The 20,312-nt window shown below is 47.6% G+C and overlaps 1 protein-coding gene across 2 annotated transcripts in view; it reads left to right on the top strand.

Annotated features, from left to right (window-relative positions):
* Positions 1-17,116, top strand: part of LOC144165230 (putative ATP-dependent RNA helicase TDRD12) — a 146,491-nt gene extending 129,375 nt beyond the window's left edge. For both annotated transcript variants that reach the window (XM_077695349.1, XM_077695348.1), the window contains exons 26-29: positions 6,260-6,373; positions 8,080-8,245; positions 9,375-9,531; positions 16,144-17,116. In XM_077695349.1, coding sequence (XP_077551475.1) covers positions 6,260-6,373; positions 8,080-8,245; positions 9,375-9,531; positions 16,144-16,271 — 565 coding nt within the window. In that variant the 3' untranslated portion in view covers positions 16,272-17,116. The remainder of the gene's footprint in view (positions 1-6,259; positions 6,374-8,079; positions 8,246-9,374; positions 9,532-16,143) is intronic.
* The last annotated feature ends 3,196 nt before the right edge of the window (positions 17,117-20,312 follow it).

The following is a 20,312-nucleotide window of genomic DNA, read 5'->3' as shown; positions in this document are numbered from 1 at the left end:
ACAGCTTCAAGTAATGAACAGCATCGAGAGTGCTTAGTGTGGTGCACTAACTGATCAACTAGGCCTAGCCACCCGCTAGCCCTTTGGGTTTGCTGTTAACGCCAGATAAACATTTTCGTTGCATGACGTGTTTGAAAACTTCTCGATATGATAGCTTGTGGGCACAAATGGGGTTGTGCTGTGAAGTTGCTGCTTCTCTGAGCTTGCTCTGCTTAGTGTAGATGTGCACGGGAAGTCAAAGGGAGCATACTCAGTTTTTTTTGCTTGTATCGGATACAACACGCAAAAATGCCCATGTAGTGGACATGGACTGCTGTAATCATCAGCGTCCAACTGCATGAAAATCAATACTTGAGCTGCATGTTGTATTTTTGGTTCTAGATCTCGGGGTAAATTTCCTCTTGTCTCTTGTATCTAGACATTTGCGCAAATAAATTAGCTTTTTTTTTTTTTGTCAAAGGTTTTAGACTCTATTCAATTTCACGGCCTTATATATATCTCAACTTCCCTGGAGACTGGTTTTTGTTGGAAAAAAAAAAAGATGAAAAGGTGACAGTTTTGAAATTTTGGGCATTAGTTTTAAAAGGCTAATGTGCACTTTTAACGATGACGTTTTTAATTAAAAGCTCTTGGAGGCCACAATTTCAAGACTTATTCATTAAGCAACAAAATCACTGATACAAGTTATGATCTAAAAAGGTTCTGTTCATTTCTTTTCTTGTTTTTTCAAATGCTGTTTGTGTCGAAACATACGTTTTTTTTTTTATGGAGGTGGTTTTCTTCCAATTGAGACCTTAAGAGAGAGCTAAACACTTGTTAATAGTTTTTCTGGAGTACCTATATTCCTTTTTCAGAAGCAATTGTGCCATGCCGCTTTCGCAACGTCGGCAAACGGATTGTGAAATTTTTCCCTTTGTTCAGCACAGCACATCTGTTTTGAAGCCAGCTGACTGCAGCGTTTCGGGTTTATTTTGAGTCTTCGACTAAGAGGAGCATGTTTAGAGATTGTCGCTTGCGCCAAAGCTTCTGTGAAGTTCAGTAAAACTTTGAATTTCGAATATTGCATGCTCTCGAAGGTGTGTTCTTAGCAGTGTAGCGCACTTTCCCGATTCTAACGTGCCCCCGAATCTAATGTGCATTCGATTTTCCTGGCAAAAGAATGAAAAACCTTGCACCTCCGAGTGTAACGCGCATGGAACTTTGTGAGCAAGAAAAACGAATGTGAGAGAAACGGGCGATCTATTTTCCGAAGTAATCTCACTCATCTCGCTCCTCATCGCTCTCCAAGAGCTCCTTGTCACCTTCCGCTGACCGCAACATCTCGTCATCGGTGCCGTCAAGCGCGTTCGCGATGCCACACTTCTGAACGAACGTTCAACCATGGTCGATGGGATCGTGGCCGACGCCTCGCACGCCCATCCCGTGAGCTTCTCCAGAGGCACACGCTTCAGTCAACCGCTTGTTGTGAACGCGTAGGAGCCGCTCGTAAGCCGTGGAAGCGGCACACCTTCGTTGCCGCTGCTGCCATTGCTGTTATCAAGCGCGAAAGTGGAACAATTTGACGATTTGTGTGAACGCCGATAGAAAAGCCTAGGGCGCCTAGGTCCGAAAAATTGTTGCTAAAAGCTTTGGCGCCATCTTGAGATGGCGATGGCGATGGGTGGGACGAAATTTCAGCTGTTTTGGCAGTTTCGGTTTCGTATCCCATTCTAACGTGCATGCGATTTTGCGGCCTATTTTTCCGGGGAAAAAGTGCACGTTAGAGTCGGGTAAGTACGATAGGTTTTTTCAGCTAACTTTTTTTGTAGCGAAGTGGGTGGTTTGCGTCATTTACTTTTATCCACCTGTGAACTCAAGCATGTAGAGGGCCAAGGTGTGGTGCTTGCAAAAAAAATAAAAATAAAATAAAATAAAATAAATAGAATAAAATCGGAAGCCTACTCCCCATCAGTCTTCGTACATAGAGGAAGCACTTCATGGAAAAATGGCGCCTTTGTAAAGAGTGTACTTTCCTGAAGCAGGCTTTCCCGCATTCACCACAGAGCTTTGTCGAAGGAATCGTTTGATTCAGGATTCAGCCTCGTTTCGAGAGAACACAATTAGCCTTTTCCCGAAGTCAGGTACACCGTGGTTACGGCTGATTTCACACCAAGCAAAGGCTTTCCAAATATTGCCATCTCCTCAACGAAAAGGTTGGCAAAGTTATCATCTTCAGTTTCACTGGAGGCATAGCCTAATAAATGCACTGGCACAGGTGGTGTTTTCATATCCGTGTTGCTGGAATAGGCCGGACTGATGTTGAAGAATGGGCGGAGACTCTGACTGGCTGTTGGCAGTCGTCGTGCAGCACTGCTTTGCGATCCACCAGCACTTGCTCCTTCGGAAGTTGCGTTGGCACCAGGTATCCTTCCGGGCTCGCCGATTTGGCGCTCCTAATGGCAAATGCAGCACGCCTGCGACGCTTTGCTGGAGGTTCTCGCTCATAAAGGTTTCCCTTTTTCCGCCTTGCTGACACTTGAGGAGGCATGTTGTGTTCGGTACAACATTGGAATATTGTGGGTGTGGCACGTTGCGCAGGGATGTTTGTTGTAACATGCACCGTTTAGCAGCCAGTGATGGTGAACATGCATGAACAGCATGTGCTTGATACAGCTGCTCTCAAAATACTTTTCGCTAACCCTTGCAGCTGGTGCCAGCTTGCGGTATGTTCCTTTGATGCCCCGCTCCCATTCTGCAGGCCGTGTATCAGGGGATGGTGCAGCAGACATGGTAACGCGCTCCTCCTTCGGGCAGCAACCACTTTTGCACGGCGGCTCAAAGCACGCACTCTATCGGCACTGTCGCTTTGGCTTTGTCTCCTTTTCCTACAGTTACACAAAGGTGTGTTGGTGACAGGCACGGAAAAACAACAACCAGCAACTTGGTCTACGGTTCGAATGGTAGGGATGCACATTCACACAGAGCCGACGCAATCGGCACGGGCCTGCTCGGAGGGGCTGACGGAATGGCTTGCGTATGCAAGCACCCGTGTACGACAATAGACACTGCATCTCAGCGAACAAAAAAAGATTTGAAGTTCCCACGGACGCGCAACCTTCAGTGGGCTTCCATTACGAATGGCGCCACCCTCTATCCCTTGCCCTCGTCATTCCAGGTAATGGAACAACGACCACACTCCTTTTATTGTCGCATAAACCGCATAACAGGCACGCATGCAGTTAGTGTTAGTGGTGGCACCTTCCTTCACAACATGAGTGTTCCTTCCCTCTGCCGGCTCTGTCCTGGGGTGGGGTTCTCTTCCGTGTTTGGCTTGCTTGGTAATGTTCTTCCGCTGGAATCGCTCCATCCCAGTGAGGATCTGGGGCATGTGGCTGCCACCACAAGTGATGCAATCTCAGTGCGGTTTCGTCACCTGCAGTGCACGCCTTAAAGGAGCCATGAAGAGAAAACACAAGTTTGGTTCATTCGAAAGATTGCCTCGTTAGAACCTTAACGACACCACTTATAATGCAAACTTCGCTCAAATAAGCTACATAATTAGGAAAAAAGGAAATGACCATGCGACCCACCAGCTCATTTTCCGCAACAGAACCTATGATGTCACTTGAGAATGCTCTGCGATTGGCGGAGGCCGCAAAAGCAAACGCATGTTAGGCAGGGCTTACAGCTTGCATAGCGAGCTAAATGCCCGTGAAACATACTGCACATTCTTTTTATGACGAAGAACGGTGGAGTAAACGGTTGAAGTTCCGAACGAACACGCAAGCGTGTATGCCAATGCGTACGAAACTACCGCTAGCCGAACTCGACATCTCGCCGTCGCCACCGTCGCGCAGACGAATTTTCGGGTACAAGGCTCTTCGGGGCCAACGAACCGTCCCAGCACGCACAGCCCGCGACCTTGCTTGGTATCGTAATCCCTTCACAGGAGGTTGGCCGTCATATCGCCAACCAGCAAAGGTAAAAATAGAAACGAGGGGAGTAAGGAACAGCAAGAAGCGACGAGATAGTGCCAGTCGTCGCGTAAGTTTCGAATGGTGTTGGCTTGCTGCTGTCGTTACGAGCTCGTTTCCAGTTTACAACCACTGAAAACTTCAGTTTGTTCGAGTACTTTACAATGAAATTTTGTTGCTGTGTTTTTTAAATGCCCATGTAGTACGGGCAAATCGTCGAGGGAGTGCGACATCCCCGCCGGTGAGGAGATCTCCTTTCAAGTGCTGCCCAACGACGAACCTCGGTGAAGCAAGTGGCTACGTTTTGTGAACTTTGCAAACAGAGGAGAAAGAGAGCTAAAAGAAGTACGAGTGTGCTCGCTTCATTTCCGAGGAAGTGATTACGGCAGGGACCCGGACATGCTGGCGCTCGTCGCCGACTTCGTCAAAAGCGCTCTGACCTTGGGGAAAAAAATTGCCGTACACACCGTGCATTGACGCTCGAATCTTTCTGGTCGGAGCAGAGAGCTCGAGCGAACGGCTTTCCATACACGATACCGGCCAACTGGCATAAGCGATACTGCTACTGAAATTGAAAATACGGCACATACGTACCAGTCTGTATTCGTCCGTCGCGACGGGGCTGACGAGGCAGCGGTGCCGACGGCTGGGCGTTCGTCTGTTGTGGCTATCGCGGAATGGTCGCTTTCCGGTCCATCCGCGTATCCCACAACTTCTGCCGCTCGTGCACTTAGAAGCATTGAGCGTTCAAGTGGTGTGAGGTGGTTAAATGCAAGCCCGAGCTCCTTGGCGAGAGTTTTGTTCTCCGGATCAGGCGATTCCATGACTAGGGCTGCGGGTGCACTAGGTTTTACTAGTATTTTTAAAATGGCCGCCGTCTCGGTCGACTCCTGCGTGTGGGTGCTATATGGAGTCGACATACTAAGTATCTATTTCATGGACCGGCTCGTATGACGCCATTGTTCACGTGACGAAATGTGCAATTTTAGCGGGAGATTTAAAATTTTGGCTTAAATTGCCTTATTTCTCAGTGAATAAAGCATCATTTGCTTCCGGGAAAGCGCTTGGGGTACTATGAAACACCTAATCTTTCGAATAAAAGAAACTTTTGTTTTCTCTTCATGGCTCCTTAAGACAGACAGCCGATTTTTGTCGTGTATACGTTCTCTAGCTCATATGAAAGCCGGCGTTTTATTTAGCCCGGTAATCACGAGCAATTTCTAAACAAATTGGGGGAAATCATTTTAATTTGGCAGCAAACTTCCTGAAATCGAAAGGGTGGCGGTTCGTAGTGTTGAAACTTCTTGACACTACAATATGCGTCCCTGTCACATGACCTGCAAACCTAGCAGCTACTGTAACTGCTGAAACGTTTATTTACGTATTGAAAACCTTTCAACACAAGTATTTATACAAGGTTAAATTCTGTATGTATTTCTAAACATTATTTTGAAAATTCTAAAGACACGCCACCCGCCGCCGCTTGGTTGCTCTCAGTGTGGCTAACTGAGCCTCCATGCCCAGAATCAACGGCAGCGTTCAGTAAACAGACCCCGTGAAGGAGCTTTGACGATTCTGCCTGAGTCAGGGGCGTTTGCTCTGCCAAAATATTTGATTTCAGTTTCCAAATACACCAACTACAGCTTAAAAAAGAAAAACAACGTCGCGCCCGGGGAGAATCGAACTTCCCACCACCACAACGTGAAGCCAGACTCTACCTATTGTCTATTCCAACAGATAGCGCATTCGTGCAGAATAGACCGTTGCATTAAAAAAACACATAAAGGAACAGGAAAGCCTGTGATTCAAATTTTTTTTAGCTGGGGACAAGTTTTTAAATATCGTTTTTCATTTCGCATACTCACAGAAGTATGTTTCCGAGCTACTCTATGTTGTGGTTCCCAGCATTATTTTTGGGAGGGACACATACGGCTCGTAGATCTAAAAATTTCCATTTAAAAAGTTCTAGGGCGTTATCAGCAAAACCGCTTCTCGTCAAAGTGCTTTAAGTGATGCTCTTTCATTCGGGATAGAGAATAGATACTCAACAAAAATCGGTTGTCTGTCCCTTTAACGCATGAGTTTTTGATACGTGGCAGCTGTTTGCATGTTCGTTGGACATGTAAATGTAAGGTGGTGTACTAGCTCTGTGAAGCCAGCTAAAGTGTCCAAAGCCAGCGCATTGATTCTGGGTAAGTCACGGGTACAGAGAATTCGAGGATTCCCATGGTGCAAGACAAGCACGCATTGGATTGCTTCTGCCGTGAGGGCTGTAACCCTTGTTGCTTAACCTTTGTTTTCTGCAGCCGCCGACCGCCTGTGTTGTGGTGGCAAGACAAGAAGCGTGTGCACGTGACGGTCCTCGTTCCGGACGCGGTCTCCTGCAAACTGAAAGTGACTGCCTCAGTCATCTTCCTCCGGTGGGTCACCTGTTGATGTGTATAAATGAAGTTGCAGCAGTGAGCCGGTTTGCAACTGAAAGCAACAAAAAACGATGCTTCAGTAATGTGAATTTGACAGTCGTTTACGGGGAAGCTTGCTCTTCTATTTTGCCAAGTCAACTGGCGAGTGCAGTATTAGTTGCCGGTGCTGTTTACGGCGCAGTTGATGTTCCCGTTTGCTTAAATTCTGGGTAAAAGCCATCAAGTGCATGTAAAGTGACCTTTTTCTGCACAACTTGGTCATTGCACGTAGTCATTATCACGGCATTATCAGTGGCACTCGAGCCTTAAAAGTGGCGTGGACAGCAAAGGGAGGAAACAGAGTAGAAGCTGATGTGCCTGGTGGATTTTGTGCAAATTAGAAGGCGTGCCTATTCTTGATGTGTGTTTGTATCACTGAACCGCGACCCTTTTCCAAATTTGGCAATGTGGCCGGGAATGCACTCTAATAATCGAGCGTTGTCGCTGGGAGCTGTGAATTCACGCACTTCTTGCAAGTTTTCAAGCGGCCAAGAAGACGAAATGCAGCGACTTTGTTCACTGAGAAGGAACCAGCCTTTGGTAGCTCACTCAGCTCCATTCCAGCTGCGAAAGGCATTTTTTTTGTGCAGAAAAATGGGTAATAAATACTACTGACCGACTTCCACATTTTTGCTACAGGGATGCAATACAGGCCAGCTCTAAAAATGTTGCTATCAGCGTTTTAGCTGCACATTAGCATTCAATTAGGTGACGTGATCAAACAGAACTGGAGGCCCCAGTACGATTGCGCAGTCATGTTTCTCGGCAGTGGATTTGGTCGGCGACTGCCAATCGCACAAACGCGATTTTGTAACACCATGCAGAAGATGCAGGAAAGCAGCTGGGGAGTAGCCGCTGTTTCTGCTGTTTTTCTTAAAGAAGCACTGACACCAATTTTCGGCACTAATATTATTGCACAGTTCACTTCCTTCACTCAACAGAATACTCTGGCTGAAATATGAGCGGCCTGCGACGCGAAGAACATAGTTCAATTGGATCTCATTTATCGCGCCGACGGAGCAGTGCGCGGAGCGGCACTCGGCAAATGGACATCAGCGTGACATCACTCCCGGAGAGGAAAAAGAAGTGACATGACAGTGCTCGTCAAAAACTCCTGACGTCACTTCACGCTCGCGGCCCCACGAGCGGCGAGCGGGCGCAACACCCTCTCAAGCGGGCGCCGGTGTCGTCCGCACAAAGTGGTGAGGTCAGGAAGGGAGTCTGTCATATGCGCCGTTCGGGATGAAAGTGCGGAAATTTGAAACAAACGATTTTCGGGCCATTCAATGTAATTAACGATCGTGCGCTGAAGTATTTGAAGTGCTGTTTCAGGTTGGCCAGACCATTAAGCATCGATAAAAGCAATAAAAGTGTAACATAAAACTTTCGTGTCAGTGCTCCTTTAACATCTAGATCGCTTGTTTGAAGTTTGTGATGAAACTGGTGTCACTGTTGTTGGGGCAAAGCAGTGTCTCTAATAAACCAAACTTGTATTTTTTTATGGCCTCTTCTAACAGGACTGCCACGCACAACCTGGCTGAGAAAGCAAGTGTAAATAGCCACACACGTCTTGGCTGTGTGATTGACGGCTTTCAGTTTCCTCCGTTGTTGACATGTGCATTGTCGTTTCATGACTCCTCCTGGTGTTGTGGTGCGTCCTGCAGGGTCCGGGCGAGGGGAGGCCGGGAGCATGTGGTGTGCGAGCGGCTCTTTGCTCGGGTCAAGCCCAAGAAAACCGAGCTGGTGGAAAAACCTGGAGGCATCAAGTTGACCCTGGAGAAAGAGTGCCCCTCCCTCACCTGGGAATTCTTGACGCTGCAGCGGAAAAAGGTACCCCGTTTTCGCTCCCATTTCAATTCCAGAGAGTAGAGTGCAGGGGTGGGTGTGCCACGCAACTTTCTTTGGCTCGGTTGACGCAGCAACAGGTTCTTCCCGTCAACCGTCTCAGAAGTAGGGGAAGTCTGTTACCGCTCCGTTTGTGTGCAAAGCGGAGAGTTTGCCGTTTTCGCACTTTGTAACAGGTCATTGCTTGTGCAATAGCCCACTGTCCCCGGTTGAGGCCCGTGCACAGTGAGAGTTGCAAAAAGTGGCAGTAATTTTGCAGCAAAGCATAGTTGTACGCCTTGGAGCAAAAAAAGAAACGAAGTGTCGGGCGGTCCACTCTGCGGTGACGTCCTGGGCCCCTTTTCAGTTGCAGTGTGTGTAGTCCTGAGATGCATGCAGACAGAAAAATTCCTTCCTGTGAATACTGCTGATGCTTTCGGGTTTCGAAGGGCCAGGCAGTGCTGTCTGAGCCAAGGTACTCGTGACAGCGAGGCCTGCTTGGGATGATGAAAAGCTCAGCCGTGTGCTGCAATTGAAAGATGAATCTTGAGGTTTATGCGCAGGGTTATGGGTCCATGACGTCTTTGTTGCCACCCCTCATGCTTTTGCATACAACGTTACGTTTCAAGTGCGGTACATTCGAGGACTAGTCCTATAAAAGCAGCGCTAGCTACAAGTCGCAAGAAAGGTTGCATAACACCACGTTGAGCTGCTCTTGGTCTTTGGATTGGATTGGACATGGTGGAATTTCTTTTGTGAAAGTGCTTTGTTTTAGCTTGGTAGCGTGCAATTGAAAAAATTGATTTATTTTGAATTCCTTCTTTAAATTCCAAAATATATATTTGATAAATAATTACATTTATCAAAAGAAAATAATGAATGTTCAAGTTACATTAACAGTTTTAACTCGGAAAGCATGGTATGATCTATTATTGTAATTTTACAGACTCATTCGACACAAAACTCGGACTCGAGGCAGGGATCGAATCAAACCACCATGTTACCGGTGATTTCAGATTGGTTCAATCAGTTGGAATAGAAGCTACACTGTTGAGCTAAATTGGATGGCAATAACCAATTGTTTGAACAACCGGTGCTGGCATGTCAATGCTGTGTTGGCTGGGTTCTGTTGCAGCTTTCCTCTATTCGCTACGATCTGGACCACGTCGTGGTCAGTGATGATGAGGAGGAGGGGACCAGCTCCTTCGTCACTCTCGACGAGGGCTCCAGCGAGGAGGACCAAGGACCAAGCACCGCCGCTCTCACCTTAAGCACTGACCGCGACTTGCCCGGTCAGTGGAGAACACGCTGTGTGTGTGGCCGAGGGCTTTGAAGTTTCGTACTTCTTGGAAGCATTTCCGCATGCGGTCCAGCTTTTGTAAGACTTCCCGGCATTGTTGCACATTCCTTGGGGCCGAGTGGAGGGGTGGTACCGTATTCACACGATTGTAAGTCGACTCGAATGTACAGTTAAACCTCGTTATAACGAAATTGAAGGGGCGCCGCGATTTGCTCGTTATAGCCAATATTTCGTTATAGCCGTAGCCGATATTTACTGCAAATAATATGCATTGCAGTTACCTAAAACAAAAAGCAGGCGAAATAGAATCTTGCCGCACGGCGGTAGTCAGTAAAATAAACACATTCCGGAGGTAAAAAGGAAAAGTCACGAACCTACTTTATTGCAGTTCAAAACTCGTATTTTAAACAGACTTGGCTACGAAGAAGTCCTTTGATGCACCTTCCTGATGCGAGCGATGGCTCCCTCAACTGCGGCCACTATGTTCACGCCATCTTCGCCGCCCTCGTGCGCGCCGAAGTAGCGGCGCAGCACGTCCACCGCATCTAGGACCTCTGACGCCGTCCTTAGCGCTTCCTTTCATGCCACGTGCAACAGCGCTGACGATGGACTCTCAGTTGCTCATGATGGTGGACAGCGTACTCGTCCACACATCAGTCTTGCCACCTTACCACAGAGCGCACCTTTCCTTCCTTCGCGCCCGATGCGACGGCTTTTATCATAGCCGTCTTCTGTTCAAGCGTGATAGTCTTTCGCTTTCGCTTCCCGCCTGTCGCTAGTACTCGCGTTGTTGGAATCACGCGGGCAGTACGATAAAAGATAAGGCTGAAGACTGCCAAAACTCACGTACACACAACTACGCAGCGACGTCGGCGATACGAACAGGGGAGGAGGGAGGGGGGGAGGAAGGCGACGCAACTGTGCGCGCCGTGTGCATTGGGGCTTTTCTCAGACTCATTGCGGATAGACCGCGGGTAGTCCGAGGATTCCCCGAAGACATAGGGATACATGGAAAAATCGAACGTCGAACTGCTTCTCGGGAAGCCCGCGGCGAGTCCGAGACTGTAAATCGAAGGGCCCCATCACAGAACAGGGAGGATTTTGTCCCATTGTCTGCATGCCGTGCGCAGCGAGAGGAGGGTGGGGGCTTCACGGGCGCAGCGTCCGCATCGCGCGCGTGGCGGGCGTTTTGAACTGCTCATACAGCTGCCGCGTCGCGCACCGTCTCAAATCCGCGTTGCGCCCTGTTGTAAAATTAGCTCAAAATTTGATTTCTCAACGAAATTTGTTCGTTATATCCCGTAACGAGGAAATTTTACCTCGTTAAAACGAGGTTTTAAATACATTAGTTTCTATGGGGACTTTCAAGGGGAATTACCATTTGTTCACTATATCCATTATTTCGTTATAGCCCGTCTCGTTATAACGAGATTTAACTGTAGTTCGATCCCCCCCGCTAAAAAAAAAGAAGCGAGCACAGGAAGCAGCTCGTTTGAACGATGCTGTGTACGAGTGCCGAGAGTGTTCTTCTTTGGGCCCTGGCGTCAACCCCCGAAAATGTTTTCTGGGGGTGACGGCCCAGGGCACTCATGACAGAAGAGGAGATTCAGCGCAACATAAACACGCGGCAACGTGGCCGCCTCGAAAATCGTATCGCAAGGAGAAGCTCTTCTGTCAACGAACCCCCCATACAGCGGCTCTTCCATCAATGCTCGGTGCTCCCTCAAGAGCCGTATGCTCGTGGTGCGCGCAGTGGATGTTAAAAAAAGAAAAGCTTTTGTATAAGCACGCAGAATAACCATGCACTGTGGATTGAGCGGGAAACTTCATTCCCAATCATGAGAACACATTTGCTGCGAGATGACAACCATCGAAGCTAGCGGCAGCGGCCACTGCCGCGCGATATCAAAACAAACAACAATGGCGGCGGACACTAGCGGCCGCACACGATTTCCTTTGATTGTGGGTACGTTACTCGCATTCAAGAAGCGTGGTGTTCGTCTCTAATAAACAAAACGAGTATTACCAAATCCCTCGAATTAATGCACGGCGCTGACATATGCACAATGCTATCATGTTCAGCACACTTCGAATGCGCTGGTGGAAGGTTAGCCGCTCTAGGTACAGTGGACTAAGTGCACAGATTGGGAATGCCAACTTTCAAAGTCGGCATCAGCTTTATTGACGCCAGAATGTATGCAATGGCAAACGCTATGCTTCGACCGTAACCATAGTTTTACGCTTTCCCCAGCTCGTAGCACCCCTGATTTCTCGTTTCTCTTGCCGTTGCAAGCGGCGCAAAGTTCGATTTCGATTCTGAGTCGACCCCCCAACATTGGATTGTCAAACTTGGAAAAAAGGGGTCGACCTACACAATCGTGTAAATACGGTACTTTCTTGGAGACTGTTTTTGAGGCCGCTAGTAGTGTTTGAGTTATCGAAGCATGGCACTAAACGGCCAGAATTCTCACTGGTAGAGCACATTGTGTTCAGCTTGCTGGATATCAGGCTCTTCAGATGCTCTCTTGTGGGACGTGCCGTGGTGGGGGCTGCTGGTTATAACGGGGTGCTGAGGAGGCGTGTTGCAGCTGTCACAGATTTGCTTAAGTTGACTTTGGCACCAGCATTGGATTCCTTTTTCCTGGAGGACAGGGATGTGCAGGCTGCAGTGGGGAGTAGGGGGGGGGGGGGGGCACGAGAGGTTTTCTACCTCTGGCACGAGCCCCAACGAGTGCCACTAGTAGGGGTCAGCCCAGCCTGAATGCACAAGCCTCTCTTGCTTACACACAGGCGGAACACTTTAAGGGAGGTGTGTGTGTCGCACTGCAGGCAAGTGAGATGAGCTGTTTGGAGCAGCCGCTGCGGCTGGTACGTGCGCTAGCATCCCAAGGAAAGAAGGCAGTTTGAGCTGGAAGGGCAAAGGTCTCTTTGTCTTCGATGGTGTTGCGCAAAACAGGTGCGTCGCAACATGAACCCGCAGGAACCAAGCGACGCTGTCAAAATCTCCGGTGGTGCCCGCTGGTCAGAGCAGCTTTGGCACGGGCGTGGGCTGACCTTTGCTGACTGGTGCACTCTTGCGGCCGTTTCAAAAATGCGGGCGAGCTCACTCATCAATCTGGGAAATAGCCGGCACAACACTGCTTCGCACACTGGTGCCTGCAAACCACCGAGCTGGCTCAGCCGTCTGGAAAAGCCGTGCAAGCAGTGTGGGGCGCTGCGGAGTCACAAATGCCGGCACCAGACGGCGTTTCGGTCAAAGCTCCATGCATGGCACCTCAACTTATCGAACAGCATACCTGCCAACCTGGTGACTTGGAAATTCGTAAAACCAGCGGTCCGAGGGGAGGGGCAGCGCAGTAATGTTTTACAAGTTTAAAAGGATTACCGTTCTGTGCCAAGCGTTCTCACATTTTCGCAACCATAAGTGAAATTCGCAAGTCTTGAACAGTAATGAGCAACAAGGCAGGAGGAGCAAATTCTGTCGTGTACGATTTTACAAACACTCGGTACAGTATTGTCGCGGCTTCGCGTCATTGCACTGTGAAGCACCTACCGTGGTCATGCTACAGGTCGTAGTGCATTGGTCGCGGCAGTCGTACGAAGAGCGACGCGAACACGGAGGTCCTAACCGGCCCCCGAACGACGCGCTCTAAACAGGCTGGTCGAGGTGGAAGCGAATTCCGGACATGAATGCGAAGCCCACCCCGAGAAGGTGACAAAGTCGCAGCTTCTGCTGATGATGATAACAAGATTGCGTATTGCCCTTTCGTGGCGGTGCAAGGTGGCACAGTGTTGTTTTAATGGATATTCCTTTTTTTTTAAAAAGTCGAAATATTTTCCGTAAAATTTCGGGCGAGATTCGTAAGATCGTAAGACTGGTCAAAATTCGTACATTTTACGGAAAATACGGAAGAGTTGGCAGGTATGCAACAGCCTTGTGAGCCGCTGTGTCCACACCTAACAAGTGTCCTCCTTTACTTTGCTCTCAGGTGACGGGGTTTCACAGTTCGTCGAAAAAGGCTACAAGCAGTTGTCGCATTGGTGGTCCTTTTCCGGAGGCAGCAGTTGCGGAGATATTGAACATAACCTGCAGTTAACGTGTGTTGGGCTAAATAAAACATGCTGAGGTTGGGGATGAGGGTATGAAGCACGCTTTTCTTTTACGTGAGGTTGAATTTGAGATGTGAAAGCCAGCACCTACAAGGTCACAGTGGAATGTGGCAAGTTCTTCACCATCATTTTTGTGTGCCACTAAAAGGGGGGGTGGGGGAATAAAATCACGCCTTGGTGTCGCAGTGGCCCATGTGAGCATGGCAGCCTCCCTTGACTTTTTCCTCTTTACCAGACCATGGCTTCCGAGATCACCGTGCGTCCCATCCAAATGTTGTAAACGTGTTGGTTCCTCCAGGCTTGGTCAGGCGGCAGCGCGCACCTACGCATCAAAAGCATCGTTCAGCACGTTAGGCCGCTGTTTATGCGGCATTTGGCGGCATATCAACTCTAGTTTTTCTGATCTTGGCACGAGTGTATTTGCGAGTTTATTTGCCACTATCTGCTGAGCTCCTGCCGAAGATGCTGACGCAGAACCCCTGCAATGGCTGGGTCCTTCACTGGAACAGGCGAGAACTCGGCACCTTCGAGGCGCAGGCCTCGGCCCTGGCAGTTCGACCTCCAAATCTTCAACGGTGCATATACGGACACCGCCATCGCTAGCTTGCGTTCTGCCGCGAAATGGGAGCCGAGACGTAACTGTGCTGTACGTATTATGCCACGCATTATGCCATGACATCCAATCGCATTCTGCCGAGTACCCCGCAAAGGGTACCAAATGTGCAGCCCTGGATTTCCACCGGAATGCGAGCTGGTGGAGTTAATAAAATGGATGGCTACAAAGTGGAGATAATTGCGTAATTTAGAAAAAACAAAAATACAGAAAGTAGGAAAATAAGAAATATAGAAATGATATTATCATAATCAAATATATCTTATACAGCTCTTCTACAAAATAACGACAAAAATAAAGGAGCAGCGATAATAATGACAAAAATGGGAATAAAAAAAACTGCACAAACACACAAACCTTGTAATGTCGTGCACTTGCACACAAATGCATAATTGTTGGAGTTAACAGATTTAATTGTTATAATAGCGCAAATAGAGGTAATTGACCTAACGGAATCTCAAAAACAAAAAAGTGCAAAACCTAGAAAAAAATGACAAAAGTGAACTTACGAATTAAAAAATATGTTCTATAAATCTCTAGCAAAGAGTAATAAGCCCTAACAAAAGTTAAGGATGGAAACTTGAATAAAAAAAAATCATGAAAACTGACCTAAGTGTGCGCAGAAAATGTATAATTGGCAGAGTTAACACATTTAATTGTTTTTACAATAGCATGTACGGAGGAGATAATTGGTCGTACAGAATCTTAAAACAAAATAAATTATAAAAGCTAGATTACAAAAGAAAAAGTGCATTTATTATGTACCTCCTCCAACAAAACAAGCACTGAAAAGAATTACGGAAACACTTATAAAAATATTCTGAAAACACCAACTGTGAAACCCCCCTTTTGCATAGAAGTGCATAATTGGCACGATAAGATGTTTAATATTTTTGAAATAGCATAAATGGATCGAATTAATTGAACATCACTTAAAAACAGAAAGGACAACAAAAATAAAAAATGGCAAACTTTAAAAGTGAACTTACGAAATGAAAAAGAATGGCAGAGTTAGCACATTTAATCCTTCAATTTTTATGACACCACTAACCTAGCTGAGCCTTCATTGTGCACATATATACAAGAAAAAGCATTCTCAATTGCAAACACAGGCAAATATGTCGCACATCACGCGATAATTATGCAGCTTTATATGCTATGATGTATTATGTTACAGACCACAATTAGCATATGTGCTGTATTAGTTCACAAAGTGCTTACTAAAACCTCTCAAATACTCATTGGCACTGCATTGCAATGGATGGTGGTGTCTGAATGTGCCACGGTTGGTGTGTGTCAGACTTGCATGCTGACGATTTTCTAAGCCTGCCTTAAAAGGCCATGGCAAGAAATCTGTCATGACATGCATACAAATCAGAAACAATCTTAATACTATTGTATTTATGCAACAGATGCTTGTGCAAGGCGCCACTGCTGTAGATAATGTGGGGTGAGGACGTGAGGGGTTTTTCAGGAGCTCTGCTTGTATCGACAAATCTCAAAAACAAGGACGCGAAACTGCAGCAGAGGGTGTCAGAACGGACTGTGCTTCGTTCGGGTGATTGCTGCTTAATTTTTGTACTAGCGCGCCTCACATTATTGAAAGTTAACCGTAATAAAGTTAGTTTGACTGCAAGCTGGGAAAATGCGCGTTTCATGGCTTGGGCGACGCTGCCACGGAATACGCGGTGCAGCGAAAGACGCAGCCACGCCCCTTTTCAACTTGCACTCTCTCTGGCCGATTGGATGGCCGGAGCGAAATGCGCGCAGGGTGATCTCGGAGGCCATGACTGGACAGTCGTTATTGGAAGCAGATTTGCTGCGTTCGGTCCCCGCAAGGTTAGGCGGCAAGCCTGTTGTTTTGTTCTTGTGTTCTTCCAGGTTTTGTGGAGGGAACGCAGATTCTGCCCTACGACCTAGTGGCGCATGAAGTGAGGCAGGAGGAGATCGAGGACGAGGAGCTCGATGGGGACACGAGGGACCCCAACAACATCTTTGAACGCAACTGAGATTGTCTGCACCTTCTTCCCCCCTTCGTTTTGAGATGCGTGCATCCATTCGTATCTAGTTTTGGTTTTTGCGGTCTTTGCAGTTACGCCCCTTTTTGATAGACCCCAAAAGGGGCACCGCTGGCTCGTTTTGTAGACATTCCCATTCAGCTGACTGTGTGAATTATTGACTTCGTGGTAATGGCCTCTCGTGTGGAGGTTATGTGCGCGTTTTTGGTTTATACCTTGGGAGAGGCCTTTCATGATTGATCCCAATACTCACATTTGGTCGGAAAGCTGTGTGCGCAACTGGGTTAAAATAACAGTTCTCGGCGTACTAGAGCACCTTTTGGGAATTTGCTGTTTGAATGTGTAGCTTTAGAGCTACACATTCAAAAAGCGAGTTCGGGAATGTTTAGGTAATGAACATACCTAATGTTTTACTTTAATGTTTGTAACTGCTGCCTTTCATGCACTAGTCAGGCACTTCCTTTGTTTATTTATCGATTCATTGAATTCTATTGTTGGTTTTTTATTTATTGTTACAGGTGTTGTCCGAGATTGTTTATTTATTGTTCCGCCTGTTGTGCTCAAGCGATGCACATCTTTCTACAAAAGTCCCCAATAATTTCCATTTGTGCGCAGTTAAAGCACCTCTTCATCAGGCCCTGTTGTCCATCATTCACCAGTTGTTTTGCCTTTTTCAGCCGTGGTACTGCGGTTTGTGGTTCAGCATTTTGGGGCCAACTTTTTTTATCTTTTATCAGGGCACACTAGGGTGTTTGTTAGTGGCATTGACTGTCATGCGTAAGTAATGCACATGTCAAGTGTGCTCTTAGTAAATAAAATACATTTGTGCGATAAAAGTGCGTTATTTACGTGTTTATTTATGTTTACACACCCTCAGGTGCTGCACTGAAATGCAAGTGGCTAATTGCATTAACAAAATTGCGCCCACCTCCCCGCGAGGGGAACCCTGTGTAGATGCGACGCATCGTGGGGTTCACTTGGTGTTTCCGTTAGATTGATTCTGAAATCGCGTGAAACGTGTCGGGAACGCGTATGATTATTATGTTGTATAATTATTATTGTTTTATTGGCCAATCTTGGTCAATCTCTCTAAGTGGTATGCTTGGGGCTTCGCTGTGGCAATGACCTTTACTCCATCATTGTTGCTGTAAGTGGGAGCTTCTTTTCTTTTATTGCAAGGTTTAATCATTGCCCCATCATGCATTGTATCAGTAGCTCCTTGACATAGTTTGAATGAGTCAAGGATATAAGGAGCGTTCGTAGCATTTGATTCTGTCTCGGTTTTGTGGCGCACTGGGGAGAGCACCGTGTACCTCGTGTTCCGCCCACAGGGTCGTGGGATCGAAACCGGGCGCCGCTAACTATTATTTTTTTTTATAGTGTAGGGGGAGGGGTGTGGACGGACAACAACGCCGTATGGAGGGACAAGGCGAGTGAATGAGATGCAGTCGCATCTAAAATCAAAGTAGGCAGTACATGTTCGTAAAATCATCGCAGCAACATTGCTACCCAGACAAAGCAGAAAATGGCTGCGGCTTAGCTCGGCTAACCTTGGATATGCAAAGCGATAGCGTGGCCTAGTCTGGTTGAGTCTTGGTTTCGCTTGGTGCAGCGAAGGCTTTGATGTAGCTGTATTGCCGACCATGGCTCCAAGCCATTCGGTCCCGTGCAACGCTCGCAGGAGGAGGCCCGGCCTCGCTTTCATTCTCGGCAAACGCGGCGCAAGATGAGTCGCATACCCCGAGCGTGGGAGGCTGTGGGTTTCGTCGGCTGCCGGTCAGCTGAGCAGCCGCTCCTGGTATGGCTGCCGACGCAACCTGAGCAGAACAACTGAAAGCGGGGCCAGAGTCCTTCAATGTTTTTCTGGTCACGAAACTCTGGCCGAAGTTTCATTCAGGGGCAACAGCTGCCGCTAGGATCGCCCCTGTTAACGTGAAGGCTTCGCCGGCGGCTGACAACGCTTGTGGGCCGGCTGTTTCTCAGTCTCCAACGCGCCTACTTAATCTGCTCTTCATTTCCACCTGTAAAACCACGAGCGAAGTGTGCATGTTTTTGAGTCAGTTGTCGCGTAGCTCAGCTGTGAAATTGAGGCCAGACCACGGGTGTTACTGAGGCGTATATGTTGCAGTGTTCGTTCGTTGCGGCAGGCACCGCTACGTTCTCGCTTTGAGAAGGCGGACATCTGGCGTTTTCAATTTTGACTAGCCTTTGCACCCGCTTGAATGATTTGAGTTAACTAGCGCCTGAATTAAATGTGTATTCAGCCCTGGGCGACATGCTGCGCTGAGCAAATAGCTGTGCAAACATACAGCACATGGGGTTAGCGCTGTGTTTGTGCTATTTTATGTTTATGTATTTATTTTATGTTATGTAAATAATATTCGAGATTCGGAAAGTGAGCGTGGACAGCAGGGAAAAAAACGCTCACAAAATGGAAGCAGCATAATGGGCGCACGGCGGGGCCAGGGTAGGAGTAAATGCCACAGCCTTGAGCAACTTTCTCCGCTGTCCTCATAGGCATAGGGTGTCGACAGATAAAAACTCGCCCGCTCAGTGCCTATCACACCCCTCCCGCCCAAACGGCAAGTTAAAAAACATTGATTGATTGATTATGAGGTTTAACGTACCGATGCTACACCGGCAATGGGGCGTGCGCCGTAGTGCAGCACTCCAGATTAATTTTAACCACTCAAGTATCTTAAACTTGCGCCGAAATCTCGAACACACAAGCATTTTCTCTTTTCGCCTCCATCAGAAAAGCGGCTGGGAACCCGTGTCCTTGGGCTTATCAGCACAACGCCTTAGCCCCTGGGCAAGCGCAGCGGTCAAGTTCAAAAAAAAAAAATATGCAGGCAAAGATAGCCATGCTCCGCTTTCCAAATGCATAATGTCTGATTGGATAACTAAAATCACAGTACAGTCGAATCCCGCTACAACGAAATTGACGGGACGCGCGAAAAATTTCGTTGAAGCGAAAATTCGTTGAGGTGAAATCCGCCCCAACACACTACGGAAAGGCCCGAAAAATAGCCCCGTATGTTTCCGCATCATTGGCAGCAAAAAAACAATGTTTAAAAAAGGAGTGACGCGCAATAACGTCATGTTTATTCGGAAAACAAACATACCAATGGTTATCTGTGTTCACTGCACGCAAAGAACGCGTTACGGAGGGGGGTGAAGAAATGCAGGCGCAAAACGTATTGCTGCACAACAAGACGTGCCCACCGAGCTGATTACTTGCAGATAGCTGCTAGGCCATCGGAAGCCCCCCTCTCGCTTGTGGCAGGAGCAGTGCCGTTATCTTATCCTCTGACAGGGCGCGGCAGCTACTGACTAAGATAGGATGACTTGGCTTCAAGACCAAACACGCAAACGTGATTTTTGCTCTTGGCTATGAAGAATGGTAGAAGGAAAACGGCAAGGATAGCTGCTCACGAGTCACAACGCATACATGACGGCGCCACGCCAGCAGCGGAACACATTCGAGCGATTTCAATTGGATACGGATTGGCTGTAGCATAGAGAAATACTGTTCCGGCTTGGCGAACCGGGCCTGTACCTCATGTAAAGACGGCCAGCCACATCGTTATCACCATCAAACAATGGCGTCCGCCTATGAGTTTTTTTGTTGTTTTGGGTGGCGGTGTGGGCGTACCGCGCATGTTTTCGGTGAAACTAAGCGTCCCGAATGTTTAAAAAGTTACAGATAGCTGGCGCTATGCTTATTTTATTGTAAAATAATTGTTCAAACCCAACCCAAGTCATCGAAAATTTCGTTGAAGCGAAAGTAAGCCAGACAAATGGTTCGTTGTGGCGAGGACTTTGTTGCATTGACTTCTATGGCTAGCTGACGGGGAATTGGAAATATTTCGCTGAAGCGGAAATTTTGTTGAAGCGGACTTCGTTGTAGCGGGATTAGACTGTAGCTGCAGTCCCATCGTTGTTCAGCGCTTAACGCAACGACATTTTGCAGACGGATTTTCTCGTTGTGAGCGCGACCGTGGCTTGGGCTTCGTAAAATATGCCGGGAGG

The sequence above is a fragment of the Haemaphysalis longicornis genome, unplaced genomic scaffold (assembly GCF_048455015.1).
Source record: "Haemaphysalis longicornis isolate Haplotype H1 unplaced genomic scaffold, Haemaphysalis longicornis Haplotype H1 scaffold_14, whole genome shotgun sequence".
Lineage (NCBI taxonomy): Eukaryota > Metazoa > Arthropoda > Arachnida > Ixodida > Ixodidae > Haemaphysalis > Haemaphysalis longicornis.
This window is presented reverse-complemented; position numbering and strand designations above follow the sequence as displayed.